Raw genomic sequence first — 24,213 nt, forward strand, 5'->3', positions numbered from 1 at the left:
CTTATCAACAGGTGATTCTTAAAACTAATAGGAACCGTTAAAAGGAAGAACTTGCATGATTGCAAGGGGTCTTCTCTGGCATCTTTCTTAATTTCTACTTGTTATTTGAAGCTATTTTTGCTGTAGAGCTGTCAAGAACTGGTTGTTTGTGCATTAGTAATACACAAAAATTACCAGGAAGAGGCCTGGAAATGGCACCTACTATTGTATAAACAAGTTTGACAGCCGACATAATAAAAAGTCTGCCCCACTGGTAACCCAAGACATGCAAGTTTATTTCTAAAAGAGAGATACTGCCTTCAGACACCAGCTGTGTAGGGACTAGCTCTGGGGTGCCAGCAAGGTCCCCTCTTGCTCCCCACAGCACCAGGCACCGCTTACATAGCCTTCGGTACCAGGGACGTGTGGGGAAACTCAGAGGAAGGCATGAATGGGGAGAAACTATTTACCAGTAGACTTTTCTGCCATATGCTTTCTGTTGGCGGTAGTGCTTTTGGGTTTCTTACACTAGTTAGATGCACAATCTAACAAGGCCAAAGAGTATTTGGCCACAATTAGTCTTTTTATGCATGAGGAGCCTGATTTTTTTTTTTACCCAGCATATATATGTTAAATTTTCATACATATGTTTAGAACATGCTGAAATATTTATCTGGACCATTTAAAGGCTGGCGTCTCCAAAAGCGGATGGGGTATGTGGAAGGGCCAGGCCTGTGGAGCGCAGCCCACCTTCACCCCGCTCCCCGACGACCACCGTGGGCCCGCGGAAGGCGGCATAATTGAAAGCTGTCCCCGCAGTTGGTTTTTCACAGGGGAAGATAAGGTTTCTCGCTCAACGCCTGCCTACACCCCTACAGGCGGGGCGGCCATTTTACCTCCGGGCAGCGGGGCGCCGCGCCGCGCGCACTACCCGCCCGCCCGCCGGGGCCGGGCCGCCGCCATTTCCGCGCGGCGGGGGGCGGAGCTGGGCCGCACCGGGCAGGCCATGGCGGCGGCGACGGGAGCAGAACCCGGATCGCTGCCCGCTGTGGCGGCGCAGCTGGGGCGTGCCGTGGCGGCCGGACCGGAGGTCCGCCTGGAGAGCGTGCGGGTGCTGGCGGGCCTGTTCCGGGAGGCACAGCCCAGGTAGCGGGGAGGAGGGACTGCCCGCAGCCACGTGGGCCGGGGGAGGGAGCTCCGGCCGCGGGGAGCGGCGGAGCAGGCGGGCCGGGGTGGTCCTTAGGGCGGCGTGCCTGCTCGTGTGCCGGCAGGCAGGGCTCTGAGCCGCCTCTGCTCCAAGCGCAGTCCTGTCCCTCGGGGTGTCGGCTGCGGGCCGGGCCTTCGCAGTGCCCACAGAGGGGCGGCCAGGTGCCTCCGGTCCCTGCTGTGGAATCTCTGCCCCCCGGGAGTTGTTCGTGTGGAATCCGGGGGTCACCTGTGGGGCCCGGGGCCAGTGAGGGGTCACCTGTCCTTTCTCCGTCCCTTTCCCTTGGGGTCTTACGAGGAGCTGGTAGTCTGCTTGTCATCCCTGCACCTGTATCAGGCCCAGGGCTGGGAGGGAAGCTTTGCATCTCCCAGTCGCAAATGGCAGCAGTTGCCCTTCTGGGCACGTATGCTCGGGTGGGTTGTAGCCGTGGGAGTAGCCGCTGTAGGGCAGAAACCCACAGTGAGCCCTGGAGGGCAGCCAGAAATGGGTAGGACTTGCCTGCATGAGGCTTTGCTGGGCAACAGTTTCATGTGTGCATGAGGGCACGGCCATGGGATGAGGGTGGTGGTTGTAGGCCTTGGTGACTGAGGGCATGTGTTGTGCGGCAGGATGGGCTGGGGTGGCTTTAGTGGGAGGGAAGGTTGAATGCCCCATAGTAGCTTTAAGAAAGGGAGAAAAAACATGGGGTTACTGGTGAAAGCAAGGGGCCGGTGTGGAACGTTGCTGTTCCTGTTAGGTTGGGGGGACCTCTGCAATACCATGCAATGCTGTTGGCTTTGTCAAAGGTTGGGCATGCAGAGGTTCAGCTGCGTGGCTGGGCTTACAGTAAGGGTTTCTGCTCTTCCTGGACAGTGGGAGGTGGCTTAGGTTGGTGTGAAGCTCGTGCTCACTCCTCTTAACAATAGCTGTTTGAAGGTTATAACACATGAGAAAGAATAAATCAAACTTTTTACCTTAGCATAAAATTGTGGTGGTGGTTGTTTTGTTTTGGTTTTTTTTAAACTCCCAGTATTATTTTTGTTAATTAAATCCACATTTAAAAGTCAGGGGGCAGGGGGAATATGTGCTTACAAATACTCTCTTGTGACCTTTGTGTATACAGGAGACCTTCTTCTGGGGTTCATCTCAATTTCTCTAGGAGGAAAGGAGGATGTTGGCTTACGTGCTGATGCTTTATCTGCCTGTTTCTTGCCTTCCTCCCTGAAACCTCTGCCACTGTGTTTGACAAAGGAGTAGATATTCCCCAAAATAGCCAGGTTTTGTGGGTGCAGATGGGCTGGAAGAGAGACACTGTAGTTGCCCTTTCAGAAGGACAAGGCTATAGTGTTAGTTTACATCCTTTAGGATGTGACGGAATGGATCCGAGGGCAACTTTAGCAATAAATTTGTCAACTGTGGAAAATACTGTTGTTGTTGCCATTGAATCAGAAGACACAACCCAATGAATGTTTGGTATTTGAAGTTGTGATATTCCAGGATAATTCGTATGTTATTACGTGATTGTTCAGTGCTTGTGGAAACAAAGTAATTTAAAAATGTGAGTTCTAGTGGTCTGTAATTCAGAAGCAAAGAGGGTGAGGAAAATAATGCCCCAACTACAAGACTGTGGTGTAGAGTTCAGGAGACTTGAATTCAGCTGTGTGCTTTACTTGAGACTTCAGTGTTTTGAGCAGATGACCTGACTTCTTTATGCTTTCATTACTAATATACAAAAGGAAGAAAACGACTTTATTCTATTTCCAGAAATACTGTGGAGATAAATACTTTAAAGGCTTTTTAGGGACTGTGCTTACAGGAGTGGAATTGTGCAAGTACCTAAAACATAGAGTGGAAATATAGAATGGTAAACTTCTGGATTGTTCACGTAATTACTGACTAATTTCATTACTTTTGGAGCCTTAGCGTTTTGAATAGGGCTGCGCTAATGTTTTTAGCTCTGTGCTCACTAGGATGTTAGCTTGTACAGTTTCTATTTTTAATGATCAAGCATTTAAATCTTACAAGGAGTGACAGTAATCTTCCTTTTGGCATGGATACATGAATTCTGACTCTTTGTTTTGACTTAACAAGAAATTGTGCATGTCTTCCTTGTCTGAGAGCTGGGCTGCTGTACACTATGCTTCTGCTACCTTTTGTATTCCTGCAGAATACTTGATGCTAAAATCAAGGACAGGTGGCAGCTGCAAATTGCGAAGGTCCTGTCTTAAGCAACAAAGCACAGGAAACAGAACTTTATGGTATATCCACAGAGCAGTTCTGAATGAATGTCAAGGTCTGTGTACAATAGAAGGTACTTTTTTAATGTAAAAGCTACTTTACAGGTTCTTTGCTAGTTTTATAGATTAATATTTAGAGATTAGGGAAAAGGCTATGGAAGGAAAATATTTTCCTTTTCAAAATTACATGTAGCTGCTATTTTTATCTGTATGTGAATCTTTGTCATAGTGCTGTAAAAAGAGTATTTTTTATAAAATTATTTTAAGCATTGCTGTGGAACAGCTACCTGAAATCGCTCTTGACTAATTTCATAATGTCAGCTAAACACTTCCTGCTCGCCCCACTGATTTGAGAACTTCAATTTTTGTGCAGAGGATGATTTTAATTAAAATTCCTTGGTAGTACACAGTCAAATTGCAATGATTGCTGAAGTACAAGAGTTGCATTTAAATTTTCTCTGAACAGAATCCTGCTTTACCAAACAGCCTTTAAGTCATTCCTTGTTCATTTGGAATAACTTTTGCTTGTTCACTTAGGTTTTTCTTTTCTGTTATAGGAAGAGATTTGATTTCTGTCCAGGAAGATCTGGCTTGAGCACATTCGTTTTCTTTCATAGTGTGCAAGGGAGAGATTTAGAGTTCTGTCTCTCCTCACTGATACGTAAAACTCCAGATCTACCTCCATATTCACAGTGAGGATAGGCACTTCCTTGTGTACCTCACATTTGGTCTGTTAAGACAGGCAGGAGTTTCATCTTTGTATTTTACTGGCACCGCTTGCACGTTTGGTTTTTTTTTACTTTCAATTTAATATTAAGAGAAAAGTTGTCACAACAGCCTGTTATGTTTGTGATCCAGTGTCTAAAACTTGTGTTCTCTTGCATAACTCTGTAACAAGAGTAGAAACTTTTCCAGCATGAGAATAACTTTAACGTGTCCTTTTAATGGCAGAGTCACAGGAATGTGCACAAAAGTACTTGCACTTTTTTCATTTCTGTTTTACCAATTTCAAATAATAAATGTCTTGCATTGACCACTGATTTCTGTATTTTGAAGTTGGGTCAGGAAATGACCAGTTTTGTGTGATCATCCAACACATGGCATAGGTAAATATACAGGAAACTGCAGTTGGACTGAGAGTTTTCCTATTTTAGAATAATTTCAGTGTTGAAAAACTGACTAACAGCTAATGGTTCTGTGTAGCATCTTCACGAGACAACACGAATTTTGTGTGTTTGGGACAGGGCCTGGCTGGGCACTCCTTTACCAGACCTTAGCTCTTCTGAGGTTTAAAAAAACCTTGTGTCTGGATGCCTTTACTATGTGTACTGTGGTACGTCAGCCATCAATCATCTTTGCCCTGCATGCCTGTGATGAAGTGGCAGGAGCCGCACTGCTTCTTGTAAGTACAAGGTTCAAGTCCCATGAATGTCTTTTCTTATGTCTTAAAAACAAAACCAAATTCTAAACCTTCCTTCTGGTAATATAAGGCCCGCTGATTTCTTTATGACAGTGGACCAGGTCTGCTTTTGGTCTTGTGCCACTTCGGTGTTCTCCCCTCGGTATTACACCACTGTAAAATGTAGCTGCTTCCCCCTACCCCTGTAGATAATTCTCACTGATGGTGTGGTGTTTTATTTTAATGTACCTGGAGAGTGTTTAAGTGTATTGGTCTTGAACAGCCATGATGTTGTAGAATAAAATACATATTCCTTGGAGATCTGAAATCTAATGTAGTAATTTAATTATATTTTTGTACATGGTTTGGTTTATGGATATGTGGTCACTTATGATAAAGAATAGCTAGAATTTCTAATTATGCAAATGTTCAGACATTTGAGGGAGCAGCAGAACATGGGTAATGCTGTTATCATCCACTAACATTTGATGAAGAAATTTTAACATTCTCTTTTAGGAAGTGTTTTCTGTGTGAACATATTTTGTTTAATATTACTCTCCATTTCATCTCACTTTCTTCTGTTCATAGCTTAGGAGGTATTTCTCAACCTTATGTCTTTGATCCTAAGTTTCCTGTTTGATCTTAAGTACATGACAAGTCTGTTTTAAGGTTCAAGGAAGCTGCATCTGGATTCCCTTTTTTTTGACTCTGGTCAGAAGTATTGCATGAGCAAATTTATTGAGCTTTCCTGCAGTAATGCCATAAACACTCTTTGGTGTGGTTTTTTTTTCACCAGCATGTAGTATCAAAACTGAGTTCGCTATATTTGTAATGTGTTGCCCTCAACTCCTTTCTGAATATACTGTCAAGGGAGACAGTATGTGAATAGCTGTAGTTTGAAAACATTGTGTGTGTTTGTGTGACAGATCGTTTGTAGGTGTGCAGATCAGGCCTGGGGAGCTTGGTGAATCTACATGGTGCACCATCAGCATCAGCTCTCTCATTCATTTATATAGTATATCTCTATGTTTAGTGGTTTTATACTGTTTTCCTAGGAACACTGTTGTATTCCTTAGTTTACTCTAAGAAGTGGCATAGTATTTTATGTGTTGGGGTAGTTGTCTGCTGAGGTGCACAAGAGTTGCCTTTCTCCCTTGGCTTTGATTCACACATTTCAGAATTACGCTAGTGCAGCCGCTGGCGTTCCTCACAACTTTCTCCCTCTGGTGAAATTTGTGGCAGGCTGTTTTATAATGGAGCTTCTGATACCTTCTTCTGAAGCATGTAGTGCTAGACATCTAAACTGTTCATTACTTAAATTCCTAATTCTTAAAACAACACGCAGTGTCATATATAATTGTAATTGTGGTAGCTACATGCGTTAGGGAGACTTTTTTTTGTTTTAAGGATTCCAAATAGCTGCTGGAAAGCTGTAGGAATGCTAAGGCAACACAGCTCCCTCACAGCCCATTTTCTGAAAAGGCTGGTGGGACAACTCTGTGCGTACATTTTGCTTTTTCTACTTGAAAGACCTTGTATACTAAGAATAGTTACAGATTGATGCAGAAACGTCTTCGGGTTTACAGTAAGAAGTGTAACTGTCAGGTGCTTTTTGGTAAGGGCAATGTTTTTCACTACAAATTTATTTATTTCAGGGAAATGGCAGAAGACAGTATATTTCAGAATCTCCTGGAAATCCTGATGTGTGCCTCAAGTGAAATCAAGCAGGCCTACAAGAACTCCTGTGAATTGGTAGATCTAGACACCTGCCTGCTGCTTGTAGCAGAGTGTTTCAGATGTTTGAGGAATGCCTGTGTTGAGTGTGCCAAGAATCAACATGTCATGAGGTATAGTTATGATCCATTTTAACCCATATAAAAATATAGCCTTCTGATGTTTGTGTGGTTTTATATAGAGATTCTTATTTTACGCTGCTGTGTTAGTTGATTTATTAACTGGTATTTCCTGCTTGATGCAATCACTTGAAATGAAGTATGCAAGGAACAAAAATAGCTGACCTATTTGTAGGTCAGAGTTTGGGGCACTGTTGGATAACAGAACAAAATGTTTCTGTCCTTAAGTATGAGTTGATTATGCAAATGATATAAGCCTTTTGGAAGTCTGACTGTAGAACTATCCTTTTTTTTCCTCTTTAATTTCTTTAATTCTTTGGATAACATAATGAATAAGTAAAAAGTCTTAATTATCAGTTACAGGATTAGTATGGTCTTTTTAATGAGTGTATAGCATGTAGGTTTGTGCATATCGGCCCTAACACATGTACAGGTAAACTAATATTAATGGATAATACAAAGTCAATCTGTCTCCTTAAACTATTCAGGCTGTTGGTTTATTTTTTTTGCCTGTGTCTGTTGCAACATTGAGGAGATGCTTGGGATACAACCTGTTGTAGTTACTGAAAACCTGGTAGTGTACCCGCTGTTTTAAAAACAAAACATCACCACAACACCCCACACAAAGAACCCAAAACCAACCAACCAACGAAAAAAACCCAACCTGTTACAAGTTTGTTAGACCATGAAGAATTGTCTTGGAATACAATTTTGAAATTTGGTTTTTGGGACTTCTCGGGTTTTGTTTATTGAACCAAATCTTTGGCATGGGACAAAGTTCCAGCTTCTGTGATGGGGCAGAATTTTGTTAATGCCAGAAAAGTTGCAGGATTTTTTGTAGAAGGCATTAGTTTTGGAATAAGTTGAATCTCTGTTCAGGCTCCTACCTGTTTGTTCCTGACAGTACTAGCACTCCTGGTCGTGCAGTGGGTCAAGGAGCTATTCTGAGAGAAAGTTTATGTACTTGTTTACAAAGTTTTGCTGAGTGGGTATTCAGCCAGACTAGATTCCTTGTTGTAACTTACTATAGTTCCATAGTTACTCATGTTAACAAAAGTCAGGGAGCAGAATTGCCTGGCTGGGAGTTGGTAGGATTGCCTTTTTCAGTAGCATGAGAAATACAACTCGGTTATGGGTCCTAATTTTTACTTTCTAATGGAATTCAGATAGCCAACTTGCTTCTGAACAAAAATGTGCTTTGCACTGGTTACACTGGTGCTGCATACTTGCCTTCACTAGGCAGTTAGTACAACCTTGCTCATTTCAGAAGCTGGATGCTGGTAACTGTACTTTCCTTTAGACTGAAAGAGGTGGAAGGCCTGTGTGGATAGGAAGTTCTGACCACACTTGTAGCAGTGAAAGGCTCTGTGGGTCATTCATCGGATACTGTTTTGGCTCTGTAGCAGCATAACAACTTAGGCTGTGTTTAATAGCACCCTGCGTGCTTTGAGCCAGCTGTATATTAGCCATACATTTGTGTTAACTTTAAAAGTTGCAATGCACAGCTGGTTTAGGGGTTAAATGTTCTGAATGATCAAAAGTTGTGAATGGAGGGAGAATTATGTGTCTTTGATATTGGTTTTAAGCGTGCAACATTTGGATATTAAAAAACCCCCAAACTACAAATTGTTTGATCAGAATTGAAACTTATTGTTTCTAGGAAAGAATGCAAAGATTGTGAGCGCGTGGATTGTGTAACAGGCTTTCAACTGTTGGGGAATATGAAGCTTTGTTCTTTCCCAGGGTCAGTTCTTCTGCTTTGTGTGCTGTGAAGAAATTTGAAGGAATGGGAAATGTTTTGATTTTTAATAGATTGTATGCCAGTGTGCATGTGTGTATTATATATTTATAAATGTATCTTTGGCTTCTCTTCTGTGTTAGAACTTAATGGGAGAGAGCATATGTTTTCTTGCAAACATCTGCAGAATACAGTTGTTCAGCACTCGTGATGATATGATATTTTTAAAGTAACTCATGCATGGGTGTAGAGGTTTGACAGAGATGGTATTGCATTGTTGTGAAGTTTCAGCCACTCTCTCTTGGCCAATCACTTCTCAAAAAGCTTGGCTAGTAAAGTACAAACGAGTTAAAAGCTGAAAACGTCATCTGTTTATTCTGTATTCTTTGACTTCTGTTTTTTACTCCTGTTGCATGCACATCCTGGTATATATTTTATGTACCTCCAGGATTTTTGATCTTTGTAGAATTATTTTGGCGTTTTCGATTCCAAATGACTTCACTTCACTGATTTATCATCATTATCACCATGTTTTTTTGTGTCTGGAAGTGTTCACAGTCAGGTTGGATGGGGCTTTGAGCAACCTGGCCTAGTGGAAGGTGTCCCTGCCTATGGCAGGGGTGTTGGACTAGATGATCTTTAAAGGTCCCTTCCAGCTGAAACCATTGTGAGATTTTTACCTGTGATTCCTTCTCAGTGAAGAAAGAATAAATGATTACTTGAGCTTCCCTGCTTCCCTCTGAGAATTTTCTAAGTTCCCCTTTGAATTGACCCTGTTGTTCCTTTGACCGCAGTCACAAATCACTTTGTTACTTAGTAATAAACATTGAGGATTTTAAATACCAACATACATTGACAGTTTCCCTGAATGCTTGAACTTCAAACAAAGCAAAGTTTTTACACAAATAAAGCTGTTTAAATTACAGGAATAACCTGCTGATTTTTAACATCTAGTTTGGAAGAATAGCAAAAAGAGAGAAAAGGGTACTTAGTTTTGAAGGTACTGTGTCCAAAGTGTTAATATGCAGGCTGATGCAGTAAACCTGCTTCTGATGGCAGTAGTATGGCTATTGATAGTCAGGCACAGTTAAGTAGGAGAAACTGCTTTTTATTTTAGAGTTCTTGAAGATGTTAAAGACTTGCTGTTAACTTCAGTGGAAAGCCTTTTTGCTTTAATTGAGTATTTGATATCAAGTGATGTTTTTTCAATTTTTTTCCCCCCCAACTTCATAATAGGAACTTGGGTCTCATCTCTACATCTGTCAATTTGATCAAATTGCTTCATGGAATACAAATCAAAGAAGAATTGTTATTGACTGGTAAGGCTGTGGATTTTTAAAAATAAATAGCCTGCACTATATTTTTCATTTGGGAAGTCTTGTGGTATTATGATGTATTATGTATGTTATTAATGCATTTTTTCATAAATAAGCTTAATTGTTCTTTGAACTGCAGTTAAGAATTGTAGGCCCTCTGTTATACTGCTTAAAATGAATCTCAGCCCCAAATCTAATCCAATTGTATTTTCCCTCAGCCGTTCCCTGTAGATTGTTAAAGGAAAGATATGTGGAAACTTTTTAAAAACTAACCAGGATATTTGAACTGCAAAAAGGAAAAGTTCCTGTGATGCCTCCTTTGAAAATATGGTAGTTTACTGTCTTCTTATTTGATCTGCGAATATAGTGAAATGAAGAAATACTCCTTTTTTATTTTGATGACACTTGAAATAATTTATCTGATTCCAGGAAGCAAATTTTGGCTGTGACTGTTTAAAATTACTTTTTACTTTTCATTTCTGTACTGTGTTTGCTGGCCAGTGAGGGTAATATCTGCGAAGAACTAAGTACTGATTTGAGTAGTGTTCACATTTCCTTAATGAATGAATTTTTCCTTTCAATGCAGTGAAGAGAAAAATCTGACTATAGTATCCTTCCTCCTTAATGTCAGTTATTGCTGCTGATTCCTACCAAACTTATTTCACTGGATATTAAGGTGTTTTCAGTAATTCTCTCCACAGTCTGTTTTTCCCTGTGTCTGCATGTGGAGCTTTATATCAGGCATTGGACCCCAGTCTTTACTGTCTGTGGTTGCAAAGAGTAGGGAACATTTGGTTTCTCTTGCTACTTCTATTTCTTTTCACTCCTGTTACTTGGATGAGGTTTTTACTGGGTTCCTGTTGCTGCTTTTCTATCGTTTTGTGAAAGCAAGTAAAACTAGTCATGTAGTAACTTACCCTCAAACACCTTTATGAAGCTGGGAAAGAGCAGGGAAGTCCAGAATACTGTTTTTCCTTTTGCTGCTATATTTGGCTCAAAATGAAGCCTTTCAGGCATGTGACAGTATTATGCTTAAGCCACATTGACTCCTCCAGCCATTGCTGGAATCCATCTTCCAGGGAAGGATCAGTGACGCTAGTGCAGCCCTTCAGTGTGGGAGGACCAGAACTAAAACCTGTGGGTGGCAAAAAGAGGGCTTGCTCAGTGACCATAAAGAGGAGGATCTGATAGTACACAGGAGTGACTCTCAAGCCATGTCACAGGGTCAGACAGGGAGGTCTGGGAAAAAGTGTGGAGGGCAACAATCTCCTTCCTCACAGTTGTGAACCCCTTCGTAGACCAGTAAGAGAAAAGGAAAAATGATGGGAACTGAAATACTGGTTTTGTCCAGCCTGACACTGTCCCTGATAGAGTCCTTGAAAGCAGTAGGCTCAAAAGGCTGTCCAGGGAAGCAGACTTCCCACCTTTAGCTTATTGAAAGCATCAGGAATTGCGGTATGAGAATACCATCTTTCAGTGGTGCCTCCCAGCGTCTGCAGGAGAGTGAGCAGGATGTACCCCTTGTTGGTTACATGCGTGGCCTGAGGTTTCCCTCTCAGTCTTGTGGCTGCTGACCCCTCCGTGATGGGTTATCTCAGACGTGTGCTGTCAGGCTGCTGGGATCTGAAGAAGCAGCAGTGAATGTTACTCAGCAAGAGAGAAAGGAGGGGGTGGAACCCTGTATTTCGATTAACTGGCTCAGTTTCCTAGCCAGAGACTGTTGTAAAATCTTTTTATCACCACTGTAAATTAAAGGGGGCATTGACCAGAAAGTTTTTAACAGTGTTTCAATAAAAAGTGTTTTGTGGCTGTTATTCTACATAGCCATTCAACGAATGAATTTGAGTTATAACTAAAATTTGATGGATTGACCCAGGATAGATGGTTTGTTTGATACTGTATGTAGTATTGATCTCACTGGGAAATATCTGTGGCGAGCCTGGCTTAGGTATTCCATTTCTGTTAGTACAACAAAAAAAGTCTCTAGGCAAGCAAGTGTTGCTAATTCCTTGCTGAGTCATCTGATGAACTTGGTTCGAAGTGAAAATTAGGCTAGTGCCTAGAGCACCAGCTCCTTCTGCAGGGTATACCTCAGAAGTTAACGGTTGCGTTCAACTGTGGATTATTAGTTGTACTTTCAAAAGCGAGACAAATTGCTAAATTGGACTTGGATAGCACTGTTGAAATAAAAGAAGCCCATGAAATTAGTAACTGTTACTGTGTTCCGCTTCATGAATCTCCTTATATTTCATGTAGGAAATCAGGTCACAGGGCTAGAGAAGCATGTATATTTTGTTTTAGCAGATAATTAGGTGTTAAGTAGAATATTTCAAGTTGTTCATTTGGATATGTGTCCTGTTTCCTCCTTGAACTGGCTGCTTGGATGTAATGATCCCTCTCGGTGCCTGTGTATATCCTTAAGGTGTTTTAAATACCTTCATGTTTCTTCCATAGAAACAAAATACAAGGATAAAGGGTAATGCTGTATTACAGAATGAACAACACTTAAATTTTTCAGTTCATGTCCCTGTGAAAAATTCATGGAGCAAATCATTGTAGACTAAATAAATTCGAAGTTCCAACTTTACTGTGTTTCTGAAGAACAGAAATTGAAAATTCTTTATGCAGACTGAAAAATTATTTTAAGATGTTTTTACTCTTATCCATTGGTAACTGTTAAGACTGTTAAGTCTCTGAATGGTGTAGCAATTTTTGTAGGAAAGTTCAGTGTAGTACAACTTGTAATGGAGAAAACCAGAAATGAAATAAAGTATATATTCTCTGGCAACTACTGTGACCAGTGTGGTGGCTCTAAGAGAGGGAAAGAACTGCCTGTTCTAACACTCTACTAGTGATCAAAGCAGCAAAAAAGGAGGTGCTGTGCAAAGTGGTGTGATTAAAAGCTGTTGCTAAGGTGCATTCAATTAAATCTGGACTCCTCTGAATCTTCTTTAGAAGTACTTTTTCTGCAGTTTGTCTCAGGCCTAAGTGTTATAGACATGGTTAATTTGGCTCTTCATTGCAGTATATTTATTGAAACAACTCTACTGCAAGTTTTCAGCATGTCTTTTTTTATTATTATTATTTAATGCTATAATAAGTTAGATAAATTCCAGTGTGCTTGTAATGTACTTGTCCCAGCCAGCTGTGGAAAAAGCTGTTGTTTTGAGTACATGATGTGCCACTAAGGCAATGGGCCAGAAAACCTGAAGGTGAGTTAGTATGTCTGTCCTGGAATAGCTCTTTAAGGCTTCAGATAGGTTTAAAAATAACTAGTTAATTCATACATATGGCATATAAAGATTGTCCAACCCCACCTGCAAGCCAGCCATCCCTGTAATAATAATTTTCTTTCTTTTTAATACATGTATTAAAAGAACATTTTTAGGCCTTTCCCTTATGGTGTTGCTACGGTTAGCTGTTTGTCCCCACTCTTTCTCCCTTCTCATGTCTCAAGTTATTTAGTTGCATTCCATAGCCTAGTTTCTCTTCTTGTAATTGCTTATCATACATAGTAGTAATTTGTCTTGAGCAATTAATATTTTGTAGTACTTAGAGAAGGGATCCTGCTCTAAGGAGTTGCGCAGTGAAAGCCAGCAGCTAGATGAGTGCAGGGGGTTGATGGGCTAAATGATGCTAAACAAGTTAACAATTTGTAGCCCTTCTTCTGGATAGCATCAAGACTGATTTGTGTCAGATAAGTCACGTGTAAATGTGATCTCGCTTATTACTGATCCAGCAGTTCTCCCTCCTTCTCTCTGCAAGAGAAGGAACTTCGTAGTCAAGTAGAGAAAAATTCAAGTACTGCACTTCTTGGACAGTATCTGAACACTGCACTTCACCTAAGTGTTTTTAAAACTATATGTGCTGAAAGCCTATGAAGTGGGTGATTGTGTGAGGAGGCATTTAACTTTTTTAGATTACGGAGAATGTATATTCCTGGTGGGAAGAAAGAGAAGGTGACAAATGCTGTCCCCCTCTCCCTAGTTCAGAATTAATTTCAATAGGGATTGAAGATGCAGGAACTGCGCCTACTCATGTGGAAATGCTGCATGCGAGAAGGTCCTTTACATTTCTTTGTTAATTTTGAAAGAAATCTGTCAAATCTGATTTGAGGCCACAATCTTCCAACAAATAGCTAATAAGATACTAAAATTTTAACTTTGAGTCTTAGGAAAAAAAATTATGTTTCTGCAGAATATAGATTTAATGGAATTTTCAGAGTACCCCTTCCATATCCCTTTTGCTTGTTATTTTTTTTAATTAAAAAAAAAAAAAAGCGCCTCATCATAGCAAGCTTTTTTCTCTGCTGTGGGTATGAAGACCAAGAATAATTGCCAGGGGAGCAGGCTGATGAAGCTGCCAGATGAACTTTAACTGAACTTAAAGCAGACCCAGATCTCTTAAGAGCTAAGAAGTAGTTCAGTATGTTAGGGATTGCAGCAGACATAGGAAATATCCTTGTCAGAAGCCCAAGTAGAAAATCTCCTTCACTTCATAGCATGTGTCTTGGTTTGGTTGTGTGGTTGGTTTTTTTCCCTTTTTCCTATGGCAAATCTTAAGCTTTCCAGCAGGATCTAGCAGACCTTTGGGAAGGTACATTGAGGTTTGTCAAAATGATGGATCTTTAGATTCCAGAGTGTGAGATCTGGGTTTAGGATTCATCTCTGAAATCTGGAAAAAGCTTTGTTTTGCCTTAATAAATTGCAGTGAGGGCATGCCTGTTCTGAAGCAAGCTTATGTTCAATAGGCTGTGTCCCATTTGATCCTTTCATTGATTCCTACCCCCACCCCATCCTAGACAGAGGGAGCTTTAATCTTTTTGTTTGTAAATATATCTTCTCAAACCTTTCACCACTTCAAAATATTGCCGATGCTGAAGAATGTGCTTTGAATTCCAACATAATTGCTTAAAAAGTATTTATCTGCCAAAATACTTTTCTCTGCTCTAGGATGAAAAGGCATTTAACGCCTGATAGCTGCCCTGTGTGGGACAACTTGTTGTGCGAATTCTCTGAATTAGTTGATTGTACTCTCTGAGCAGAACTGAGTGCAATTGGACCCTATCAGCCTATCGTGGTTTAGCCCCAATCAGCAACCAAGCACCACACATCTGCTTGCTCACTCCCCCCTGGTGGGGTGGGGGAGAGAATCGGAAAAGTGAGGCAACTCATGGGTTGAGACAGACAGTTTAATAGGTAAAGCAAAAGGTGAGCACGCAAGCAAAGCAAAACAAGGAATTAATTCACTACTTCCCATGGGCAGGTGTTCAGCCATCTCCAGGAAAGCAGGGCTCCATCACGCATAATGGTTACTTGGGAAGACAAACGCTATAACTCTGAATGTCCCCCACTTCCTCCTTCTTCCCCCAGCTTTATATGCTGAGCATGATGTCATACGGTATGGGATATCCCTTTGGTCGTTGGGGTCTGCTGTCCTGGCTGTGTCCCTTCTCAGTTTCTTGCGTTCCCGGCAGAGCACAGGGAGCTGAAAAAGTCCTTGACCAGTGTAAGCACTGCTTAGCAACAACTACAACACCTCTGCATTATCACCACTGTTTCCAGCACAAATCCAAAACATAACCCCATACTAGCTACTATGAAGAAAATTAACTCTATCCCAGCTGAAACCAGGACACAGCCACAGAGCTATACCGTGCTGTTTGTATGTGCCTGAGAGTGGTGCTCTGAGCATCATGCTAGCACCCTTCAGTTCCAGGCTGCTTGTGATACTCGAGCTAGCTTTAAACCAAGTCGTGTAGGTATTGTTATTATGTATTATGTATGTTCTTATTGTTATGCTGTGCTGGTGCCGTGCCTCTTAAGTTTTTATGGGTATCAACCAACCAGGGTAAGTCATATAAAAATACGTTAATAGGAGAACGCTAACAGCATATGTTCAAGTCATGGGTACTCCAGGAGATCTCTGCCAAAATCAGGGTCCAGATGTGCTAGCTGTTGTACAAAGGTTTAAGTCGTTAACTGCTCTTAAGGTCTTGAAGTCCGGAACAGTTGAGTAAATTATAGCGGATGATAAGCTTTGGGTTCTTGAACAGGAATTTGACTTTACTTCCAAATTTTTGAAAAGTGTTCAGGTGTAGTTAAACTGCTACAGATACTCTAGTTAGAACAGAACTTAAAACATCGCTTTAAAAGCAGTGATGAAAGACTAATCTATGTAGATTTTTAATTCTGTGCTTATTATAGTAAGTTGAGCATTTTCTGGTAGGATGTTCAGAATATCATATGTCTAACACCTGTTCACGCCTCCTTTCTTGAGGAAGGATGTGTGGGAAAATATGGAATATCTTGTTTTAAACACTCCGAATGCCATATACTTACAAGGGAGCTCCAATGAAATGTTTCTTGCTTTGAGCAGAAGAGGAGGAAGCCTGCAATGCTGTTCAGGTAAAGAGGTTTGTAATGAGTTCAAAACTTCGTCAGTGCTTCCCTCCCACCCCTTCCCACCTTCCAGCAGCCTTAATAATAACTGGGGTTCATCTTCAGTCAGTGTTCTTTAAATACTCAAACTGATTTGGACCTGATCACCTATCATGTGTATTTTGTTTTAGTTAACGGAAAAAAAATTACTCTTGACCCATTGCTGCCTTATGGGTTGATTGTGGTCTAGGAAGAAAGTGTGTTGGAAAGTACTTTTTAATCTGTCAGTATGGAAGAGAAGTACTCTACAGAAGAAATGGCAATAAGTAACCTTGAAATTCAGAACACACTAAAAATAAAAACAACATCACTCCTTCACAGAGACTTAAAAAAAAAAAAAAGGCATAAGGGTGCATGTGTGCTTCAAAAATAAGAGGTAAGGAACCTACGCTATATATAGCTTCCAGAGTTGTTATTTCTTTCAAAAGTCAGATGGGATGGAAACATTTAATCTTTGATGAAATGACAAAAACTTTCTCCTGAGGTCTGCAGGAGAACATCACGCAATTGAGTAAAGCAGGACTCTTGATTTCTTTGTGAACTCTTGAAGGTGAACGGATGCTTTGTTAAAAAGCCACTGAATTATAAGCTGTAGGAGTTCACGTAGTACTAGAAAATCATGTTGACATTTTGTTACAAGAGAACCCTGAAAAGAAATGGGGAAGAGGAGATGAGAAATACCCAGGAGCTGCACTGGGTAGCTTATACCTTCTAAAAAGTTGTTAATTCAAATTAATTTTCAGGGTTTTACAGAAAAGGAGATATTTAATCAAATACTTCGGTTTTCCTGAAGAATAATCTGAGGAAAACAGGGAGCTTTGAGTTGTAATGTTTGCAAAAGTATTTCTGAAAACAAAAATCAATGAATACCAGTTAAGTGATTCTAATTCCTCAAGAGAGTATAGGAGAAGTAAATCTTTCAGTCTGTACTCACTCAGTGAAACATGAGAAGTTTCTCTGCTCTGTCCTGTTCTTAGCTCTGTACTCAACCATTTGCAAATTGGAATGGCGCTGGAAAACCGAGACTGGCTAATTTTGAGGGTATGGAAAAGCAGGGGAAGGTGATGTTCTCAAACCTGCCAAAGAACACTAAATTGATTTTCCCTTATTCTTTTCTAAACAGGCAGCCACGTGTCCTTAACCATTTATTTATCCTTGTCAATATTTATTTATCTATTTTTCCCCCCCTAGAAGACAATGGCAACAGCAGCACTGTTACTTTTGGTCACATTAAAAAAGACTTTATCTTGGCAATAGGAAAATGAGCTAGAGGTGAATACCCGGACCTTTCCAGAATACATCTGAGTGGTACCTTTGCAGAACCAGTTAATAAGAAAATCAGGGCATTTAGGGCTTACGTGCTGGCATAGGAGCCTAGCTATGTGTGTCCTATATTCGATACTTTTTTTTTCTGTACCTTATCATCGGAATGACCAGTCATTTAGTAACATATTTTAAATTAAGAAGAAAGAGAAACAGAGTGGTCAACTATGGAATGTAAATATTCTTTAACAAATGCTAATAGTGACCAAAGGAGTCCGTCTCATCTTTTGTACATCTCTCATTTCCTGTTCAGTATCTTTCATGTTTCCGTTTTATTCTTCAAAACTTTGCATTCTGCTTTCAGTGCTTTTTGTTGATCTTTAATCATGTTGCACTGAATGGTTTCATTTCCAAATTATTGCTTGTGGTTTATGTATGAAAAATAAATATTTTAAAATATGCCTGGAAAGTGTGACAGAACAGTAAATTTTTACTAGACAGACATAGCAGAGCGAATATCCAGAGCTCACCTAATGCATTTGGGAAACCATTGCTAAGTTGTATTACCTATAAATTGAGGTCTCTTTTGCTGTCTGAACAACAAGTGTCTCCACACAGGCTTGGTTATGTGGATTGTAATGTGACTGCAGTTGGAGAAGATGTAATTTAAATTGTATCCTAGAGACTCTCAAACACCATGACTACTAAATTTAAACTAACAGGACTAAGGAAGGCAAGTTAATCCTTCCTCTCTTCCCACATCAGTGCCATCTATATTTATCTCTGGAGGAGGAGGCAATGTGTTTTGTTGGGGGTTTGTTGATTGGTGGTGGTGTTACTTTGTTTTGGGGTTGTTTTTGGTGAGCGAATACTGTAAATTGTTACACTGCATATTTGTTGTGCAAGTCATATAGAGTCATTTAGATGGGACAAGACCTTTAAGATCATTGAGTCCCACGACAAACCTAACACTGCCAAGTCCACCACTTTACCATGTCCCAAAGTGCCGTGTCTACGTGTCTTCTAAATACCCCCGGGGTGGTGACTCAGCCACTTCCCTGGGCAGCCTGTTCCAATCCCTGACAACCCTTTCAGTGAAGAAATTTTTCCTAATATCCAATCTAAACTTCCCCTGGCACAGCTTGAGGCCATTTCCTCTTGTCCTATTGTGAGTTACTTAGGAGAAGACACGGGGGCCCACCTCACTACAGCCTCCTTTCAGGTAGTTGCAGAGGGTGATAAGGTCTCCCCTCAGCCTCCTCTTCTCCAGGCTAAACAACCCTCAGCTGCTTCTCATAAGACTTGTTCTCCAGACCCTTCACCAGCTTTGTTGCCTTCCTCTGGACATGCTCTGGCACATCAATGTCCTTCTTGCAGCGAGGGGCCCAAAACTGAACACAGTATTCGAGGTGCAGCCTCACCAGTGCTGCGTACAGGGGCACGATCACTTCCCTACTCCTGCTGGCCACACTATTCGTGACACAAGCCAGGATGCTGTTGGCTTTCTTGGCCACCTGGGCACACTGCTGGCTCATGTTCAGCCAGCTGTTGACCAGCACCCCCAGGTCCTTTTCCACCAGGCAGCTTTCCAGCCACTCTTCCCAAGGCTGTAGCGTCGCATGGGGTTGTTGTGACCCAAGTGCAGGACCTGGCACTTGGCCTTGTTAAACCTCATGCAGCTGGCCTTGGCCCATCGATGCAGCCTGTCCAGGTCCCTCTGCAGAGCCTTCTTAACCTCAAGCAGACCAACATTCCTGCCCAGCTTGGTGTCACCTGCCATGTTATGTGCTGATTTAGGTGGACTGGGAGAATAAGTAGTTATAAAGCTTGAACCATTTTACATGTCATACAGAGTCAAAGCGTCATGGACTGTTAATAGGTGACATTTGTCATATTCATATTAGCTGTTCTTTCAAGGGAGAGGAAGCAGGAGAGGGCAGTTCCTGAATGGAACCACAGTTCTTGGGGTTAACTCCCAAAAAGCAGCATGAAAGGAGCATGCCTCAGTTACTTGGAGGAAAAGAGAATTTAAAAATCTTCACCTCTATTTATTTTTGTATTTGGGATTTTCTTTTGCTTACTGTTAGAATAATGAAACTACTTATGTTTTACAGCTTAAATAAACCAGATGCTAATTTAAACAGACTTGTTTTTAGCCATATAAATGAGGGACAGCCCTGATCTTAAGAGTTGCCAGTTTCCATGTGTGATCTTTGCTTTGTCTGTCTAGGCTTTTTGTATGGGGGATTGGTGCCAGTACTTTGCTGCCACTGTTAAAGTAAAAACTGTAATTACATTGTCAAAATAATATTTATAGTATTTTCAGGGAATAATTGTGGGAGTGTGACGAATATATTATACTCATCAAACTTTTATGTAAACATAAGCATGAGTTTTTTATTTGAGTTATTGGTGTTGTTTTTGGCCTTTGTGTTTTTCCAATCTGTAAAAATAATATTGGGATCTTCATGGTCTTTGTAGCATTTGCAGAATGTATGCCTTAACAATCAGTTGATACACTATCTGGTAGAAGTAAACTGCTATTTGCACTTGTATTGGGATTTTGGTTTCATGTTTCCATAGCTTAAGAAAATCCTATGTTTTTTTTGAGTTTTGCTATCCCCTAATTATTATAGCTCAGAGCATTTTACTGCTTTACCAAACAGGAAAGTTTTAAGTAATTGGTTTGTTCTCTTGGTACCATTTGGGGTTGTTTGGGGTTTTTTGTTCCTTTGTGTTTAGCTTGTTAGGTTTTTTAAATTTTTTATTTTAATTTAAAAGTGAGTGCTTTTGAAAGGTGACTCTGAGCATCTCCCAGAAACGTCTGTGCAAAGAAGCAAGTACTAGGTTTTCTAATAATAGACAATTGCCCCTTTGCTAGTTAACGGTATAGCCAGGACTTAGGCATTCTTGCTTCTGGGTAATGGTAAGTTACCAGGTGTAAAAATATTTCAATCTGGCCCTATACCACGTTTTTAACTTTAGAACTGCTCTGTCTGTGCTGTGTTTTGGTGAATATTGCCACAGCACTTTAATCACAGAATCCCAGGTTGGAAGAGACATCAGGGATCATCTAGTCAAACCTTTCTAGGAAGAGCACAGTCTAGACAAGATGGCCCAGCACCCTGTCCAGGTGACTCTTGAAGGTGTCCAACGTGGCCGAGTCAACCACTTCCCTGGGGAGATTATTCCAATGGGTGACTGTCCTCACTGTGAAAAATATTCCTTTTGTGTCCAGTCGGAATCTCCCCAAGAGCAACTTGTGTCCATTCCCCCTTGTCCTCTCCATGTGACTCCTTGTAAAAAGGGAGTCTCCATCATCTTTGTAGCTACCCTTTAAGTACTGGTACGTGGTGATGAGATCCCCTCTAAGTCTCCTTTTCTCAAGGCTGAACAACCCCAGTTCTCCTAGCCTATCCTTATATGGCAGGCTTCCCAGTCCTCTGATCATGTTGGTGGCCCTTCTCTGGGACCCCTTCCAGCCTGTCCACATCCTTTTTCTATAGAGGGGACCAGAAGTGGACACAGTACTCCAGGTGTGGCCTGACAAGTGCTGAGTAGAGCGGGATAATGACTTATTTCTCTCGGCCGGTGATGCCCTTTTTGATGCAGCTCAGCATCCTGTTGGCCTTCTTGGCCGCAGCATCCCACTGTTCGCTCATGTTGAGCTTCCCGTCCACCAGGACCCCCAGGTCCCTTTCCACAGAGCTGCTCTCCAGCCAGGTGGATCCCTGTCTGTGCTGCACTCCCAGATTATGTTTTTGTAGGTGTATGACCTGACACTTGTCCTTGTTGAACTTCATAAGGTTCTTGCTGGCCCACTCTTCCAGCCTACCCAGATCTCCCTGCAGAGCAGCTCTCCCTTCTGGAGTGTCTACTTCCCTGCTCAGTTTGGTGTCATCTGCAAACTTCATGAACTGTCTGCCTTCATAACATCTACAGCAAGGATTACAGCCATGCAATCCTTTGCCCTTCCCAAGTATGTCAACCTGATGCCACCTTCTGTGGATGAGAATGTTCATTTGGTCCAAAATCCATTGAAAGCCATGGAAAGACTCTGATTTGGGAGGGCTTTGTTCCAGGTCTTTGTTCTTTGGCCTTTTTTCAGAAACTGCAAAAGAGGGAGCCATCTTTTACACATCTTTCAGCTGTCCACAGAAGGAAAGGAGCCAAACCTGGACTAAGGCGAGTCAAACCAATGAATTGTCCTGAGTTTGCAAACACTGAATCCTCTTTAGGTCTTGTGTGCGTAGCATTGCCCCTGTCTGCAGTGGTTAACTTTTGCCCCGTGTACTGACACTCCTGTGCTTAGAATCTTGTGCGGCGTGTAGAGGTACAGCTAACTGTGCATCACTGCTGTTCTCCTGGAGGGGTTGGTTTTTTCATAACTGTGCCCTGCATGGCTAGTACAATAAATTATATTTTTGTAATACAGCAGTAGCTGTCATTTTGAGTAAATGCCAGTGTTAACTATTGTTTTCAGCCTGACACATCTGTGTTGGCGCACATGGCTTGGCCGAGACTTCTGCTATTAACACAGAAACTTTACACATGCCATAACTTCTTTCTCCCGTTTCATAACATCTGGAGTAGAATGAGGTTTGAGGATCCATTGAAGAAGGGTGGCTTTAGGACTGCAGATGCTATTTAAACGCAACGTATTCTTACACTAATGGAGGGGGGAAAAAGGGAGAGGGGGCTAGTAGTTGGGCTTCCAACTTGAGAACAAAAGCTTGAGGAGGTCCTGCATCATCTTTACTAGACCCTTGATACCACAGGCAAATGTAGGATCTAGTGTCCGAATACAGTAAACTCCATCTTTCTCTGTTTACACCTCGTTAGCCCTGCGGAAGATTGTTACACTCCCCTATTAATTAAAAAAAAACCTTTTTCTAACTCTGGTTAAAATGTCCTACCAAGTTTGAATCCAGTGGTTCTTGACAGTGGGTTTTTTCCCTACCTTGGGCTTTTTTCTACTTGAGTCCTGTTGGTTCTGCAGTGACTGATTTAAGCTTTGCTGAGCTGAATTACTTTATTTACCATGAACTGTGAGTATAAAAGTATATTATTGCAGTGGCTTGTTGAGGTATAGTTTGAACTAGAGACCCGATCCTGCCTAGCAAGGTTCACCTATCTGATCCTGTTGACATGGATGGCATTGGAAGCAGACGTTGGAATAATGACAAAAAACCTGGCACTTTCCAGCAGTTAGGTGTTTGTTGCACTGATGATCAGAACTGTACTTTCTATAATACAGACAAATTTTTTGATTGCTGTACTGGGAGACAGAGGCAGTGACTGAGAATGTAAATCATTCTGCTCCTTCTAGGAGAGAGACTAACCTGAGCTAATATACTTAAGCTGTAAGAATTAGCAGATCAGTGGGCTGCCTTGTTGGGTTCCCTTTTCTAGTTGCTGATACTGCTTTTAGGCAGTGTGTATAGCTGGTTTTTTTTTTCTTGCTCCTGCAATTTGGAGGCTTTCTAGTACAGCCTGCCAAGATGTTGCTGATTTATGACACATGCATAGTGGTTTTATAATGTGGACTGATACCCACTTGGAGCACAAAGGAAATGGGAGTTTGCTGATGTCTATTTAATTAGAATGGTTTCTGGTTACTTTGGTTGAGGCTTGAAATGAACAGTAATGCCTATATTTCTGTGGACCTTTAAGTACAGTGTTCTGTAAGCCCTTTCCTTCCTTCCTTCCTTCCTTCCTTGCTCTTTATTTGCTGGTAAGGTAGGGGACAGTAATGTCAACAAGATTCATAATGAGGCAGGTTTCTAATCTACATAAATATGTGAATCAAAACTTGCAGAAATAGCTGTAGATTTAAGATGGTCGCCGTTGGTTGACTGTAAAGGTGTGTAGGGAGAAAAAAATTCTGTTCTATTACGGATGGAAAATGTGTTGCCTGCCTTTTTCTTTTGCTGTAAAGGCTGTGATGTTTTTTTTATTTTGCTTTGACATTGTCTGCTGAATCGGCAGCTGCACAGGGCAGCTCCCATGTGAGCAGGGCCATCATAATTCTGATGATCTTAACTTGCAGCAGCTACTCAGTGGCTGTTTCTAGCTTCCCTCTACATCAAAGGCAGGAAGAGAAACCAGTTTTTATCTTGTAACCTGCTGCTAGATTTTAGCCGGAAAAGGGCAGGTATCAATAGGGTTTGCCAATTATTTACTGCCTATAATAGGTCCTGTGCTCATTGGCAAAGATGGGCATAGTGCAGGTCACATGCTTCTTCCCTGTCTTATGGCTGTGGTGGAGAGGAAGGAGGAGAAGAGATGACGGGTAAGTAATTGTAAAGATTATGTATGTTTTTATGGGATATGACTAGATCTAGGTTGTTTTTGTTTTCCTCAGCAGGGGAGTCAGGATCATAAGATCAAGGTGGGAAGAATGGGCCAAGCAAACTTTTTTAATGCAGAGAGCTTCCTGAAGACAGATCATCCTAAATTTAATATAGGGAGAAGAAGCTTAGCTGTTTTCACATGTACTGAGAGGAAGTGCCTGTACTAAAGAGTCCCCCATGGAGGCCCAAGAGTGCTGTAGTTCTTCCTTCAGGGAGAGTGAAATTGGAAGGGGGTGGAAAAGAACTGGAAGAAGATCCAGGTGAAGAGAATAATGTGAGGTATCTGCTTGTCTTTGGCTAAACTGTTGCCTGTTTGGATCAAAATCCAAGTAGTTAAAATTATGTAAAAGTTCACTGTGGTATTCTTACAACCTTTTGATTATCATTGCCGTGACACAACTTCCGGACCTTCCAGGTGCATGAACACTGTTCTGATGGAAAAGTAAGGG

The 24,213-nt window shown here is 41.4% G+C and overlaps 1 protein-coding gene across 4 annotated transcripts in view; it reads left to right on the top strand.

Annotated features, from left to right (window-relative positions):
- Nucleotides 1-750: 750 nt before the first annotated feature.
- ATXN10 (ataxin 10) overlaps nt 751-24,213 on the top strand; it is a 106,735-nt gene continuing 83,272 nt past the window's right edge. The window contains exons 1-3 of one of the 4 annotated variants that reach the window (XM_064461361.1): nt 751-1,125; nt 6,457-6,648; nt 9,629-9,711. In XM_064461361.1, coding sequence (XP_064317431.1) covers nt 986-1,125; nt 6,457-6,648; nt 9,629-9,711 — 415 coding nt within the window. In that variant the 5' untranslated portion in view covers nt 751-985. Of the gene's footprint in view, nt 1,126-1,191; nt 1,674-3,341; nt 3,477-6,456; nt 6,649-9,628; nt 9,712-24,213 lie in introns of those variants that run through there. The other 3 variants (XM_064461371.1, XM_064461380.1, XM_064461386.1) reach the window with 3 other exon arrangements.

The sequence above is a fragment of the Phalacrocorax carbo genome, chromosome 1 (assembly GCF_963921805.1).
Source record: "Phalacrocorax carbo chromosome 1, bPhaCar2.1, whole genome shotgun sequence".
NCBI classification, from domain to species: Eukaryota; Metazoa; Chordata; class Aves; order Suliformes; family Phalacrocoracidae; genus Phalacrocorax; species Phalacrocorax carbo.